Source organism: Nicotiana attenuata, unplaced genomic scaffold (genome assembly GCF_001879085.1).
Source record: "Nicotiana attenuata strain UT unplaced genomic scaffold, NIATTr2, whole genome shotgun sequence".
Lineage (NCBI taxonomy): Eukaryota > Viridiplantae > Streptophyta > Magnoliopsida > Solanales > Solanaceae > Nicotiana > Nicotiana attenuata.
The window spans coordinates 251948-254876 of record NW_017670612.1 but is presented as its reverse complement, the minus strand read 5'-3'; the positions used below and the strand labels follow the sequence as shown (position 1 = coordinate 254876).

At 38.4% G+C, this 2929-nt stretch overlaps 1 protein-coding gene across 1 annotated transcript; it reads right to left on the bottom strand.

The window, feature by feature from the left end:
• Nucleotides 1–209: 209 nt before the first annotated feature.
• LOC109241515 lies at nt 210–728 on the bottom strand. The gene has a single exon (XM_019408254.1). It carries the CDS (start codon nt 726–728, stop codon nt 210–212), a length of 519 nt encoding a protein of 172 aa, XP_019263799.1.
• Nucleotides 729–2929: the final 2201 nt, after the last annotated feature.

The window sequence follows — 2929 nt, the reverse complement described above, 5'->3', positions numbered from 1 at the left end:
GACAAATATTCAATTAATTTTTAAGTTACAAAATGTAAGATGGAAAGACACCCGTTTCCAATAGTTTTCAGGATCTTTTTTTGACGAAAATTTGATTTTATTTCATCAAAAAAAGTCATTACATATCCAGATTAATGCTGACCATTAATCTCTAATAACTATTACAAAAAAATATTCTGCCTGTGTATGCACTATTGAAAACTAGTAAACTAAGGCATTCTATTTACAAGTTCTAATCCTTCTTTCCACTTAATCTTCTTCCTTCCTTGTATGTGTATATGCATCGCCACTTCTTTAGAGACTTCATCTATATTGTATCTGCCTTTGTTGAATCTCAGTGAGTTCTTCTCACGCCAAATGCAGTACACGACCATTGCAAAAGCTGCTACAGTCATTTCTGCCATGTACTCTTTCTTCTTGGCTATGTTGATCATCCAGTTCAGTTCATGATTCCAGTCTCCTATCAGTCTTGTATGTCCCAGCCATTTCAGTATCCTTTCCCACAGCTTTTTGGTATTCTGACAGCCAAAGTATAGGTGTTCAAAAGTTTCCTCACCCTTTCCACAAAAAATACACTCTGCTTGCACTTGGATGCCAAATTTACTAAGTCTATCCACAGTTGCTATCCTTTGCTTAATGGTTAGCCATAGGTGAAATTTGAATCTGGGATGGATCTGAGGGTGCATATGAATACTCTTCCATTCGACTTTACTGAATTGTGGTTGCATCTGGATATATGCCTTGTGAATTTGGAACTTTAATTCCTACGGATTAGTAATAAATATAAGGTAAAACTCTTTCTTGATCCTTTATTTTGGTCGACAAGTACTTCTAATATAAATTATCGAAACTGACTTTACTTTGTTATTATTTGCCTACAGATCCATTTAAATACCATTGTTCTGTGTGGTTGCGGTTGTCAGTGATGTTCTTGTATCTTTTCCGGTTGCTCTTTTTATAACGATCCGACCGGTTGTTTTAAGTAATTGCACTTCGTTGGGTAGTTATCGGGCATGAGTAGCTCTGTATGATGTATTATGACTTATGTGAATCGTCGGTTTTGGTTTTCAAGTTATTCAGAATTGATTTGGAAGAATTATTCTGTGCTAGAAGCTTTTAATTTGAAAGGTTTGACCAAGTTTGACTTTTAGTATTTGACCTCGGATTGAAATTTTGATGGTTCCTCTAGCTTCGTTGGGTGATTTTGGACTTAGGAGCGCGTCCGGATTGTGATTTGGAGGTCCGCAGTAGAATTTGGCTTGAAATGGCGAACATTGAAATTTTGGAAAGTTTGACCAGGAGTGGACTTTTTGATATCGGGGTCGGATTCCGATTCCAAAAGTTGGAGCAGATACGTAATGTCAAATGTGACTTGTGTGCAAAATTTGAGGTCAATCGGACGTGATTTGATAGGTTTCGGCATCAGTTGTGGAAGTTTGAAGTTTCAAGTTCATTATTTTCGAATTGAGGTGTGATTCGTCATTTCAATATTGTTATGTGTGTTTTGAGTCCTCGAGTAGGTCTGTGTTATGATATGGGACTTGTTGGTATGTTCGAATAGGGTCCCGAGGGGCTCGGTGAGTTTCGGATAGGTTTGGGTTGTGTTGCGCTCGTTTTTTATGTTTCGACATCGTTTCTTCAAGCATAAATGGTACCACATTAAGAAAATAAGCTCCAATTTCTGTTTGTATTGAAGCATTAGATCCGTATCGTAATTACGGAGCCATAGCAAAAAAAAAATCATCGAATTTGAACATCGTATGAGGGAGTTATGCTCATTTTAGTATCAGAGAAGAGAGCTGGTGCTGGTGTTTCGCAGATGCGAAGTTGGGTCCGCATCTGCAGCCCCGCAAGTGCGAAAAATGGTCCGCAAAAGCGGAAATGACAAATGGAAATGCGCAGGTGCGGAGTTTTTATTGCAAAAGCAAAAATCCCCGTGTATAAAAAAATCAGACTGCGTTCTTTTAGACTGATCTAACTCAACCTCATTTCTGTTGTTGAGTTATTTGCTTTCGTTGCTTTATATACTCAGTTATACGCATTCATATACATATTATATCTCAGTCTCTGTTGTTATTTATTGATACATCAGAGCATCATTTTTAGGCCAGTTTCATGTCATTGTGAGCCTGAGAGAGAGAGAGAGAGAGAGAGAGAGAGAGAGAGAGAGAGAGAGAGAGACTGGAGAGATTGATGACTGAGTGAGGCCGAGGGCCTAATTGTGAGGTTATTAATACTATAACACGTGAGTTGTCCGTGCAGATTGTGATCTTGATACTTTGGAACGTGAGTTATCCCTGCAGCACGTGAGTTGTCCATGCGGACTATAGCGCTTGGGCTGTAGGAGCCCCTTCGGAGTCTGCACCCCCAGTGAGCGCATATACACTGTACAATACACTGTACAATACTCGTTGCGGCATGCAGATGTTGGCTGCTGAGGTTGCTGTGTTCGATGGGAGCTAGATTTGAAGATGTACCTGCGTTCGGGTTGTATCTGCCTCTTGTTCATGGTAGCCGTTGATTTATAAAACTCTGTTATGTACTTTTCAAACAGAAGATGTATTTACTTCATATGAGCTTTGTAAATTCTATTCTTAGAAGCTCATGAATTGTACTACCAGTCCTTGAGAAATGTATAAGATTCAGATAATTCCTTTATTTAATTATCTTATTAATATTATTAAAATTGGATAGTTATTAGTTGGCTTACCTAGCGGGTTGAGTTAGGTGCAATCGCGACTAATGGATTTTGGGTCGTGACACTTTTTCATTTGCAGCAAGTGAAATTCTACTGCAACAAATGTGGAACAAACTCATACTCAGAAGTGTAAGATTGATTCTTGGCCAGAGCTATCATAATGTGAAAACATACATCTCCACTTTCTTTGATTCTTGATTATGAATCTGTCATTAATGGGGATATTCTCTA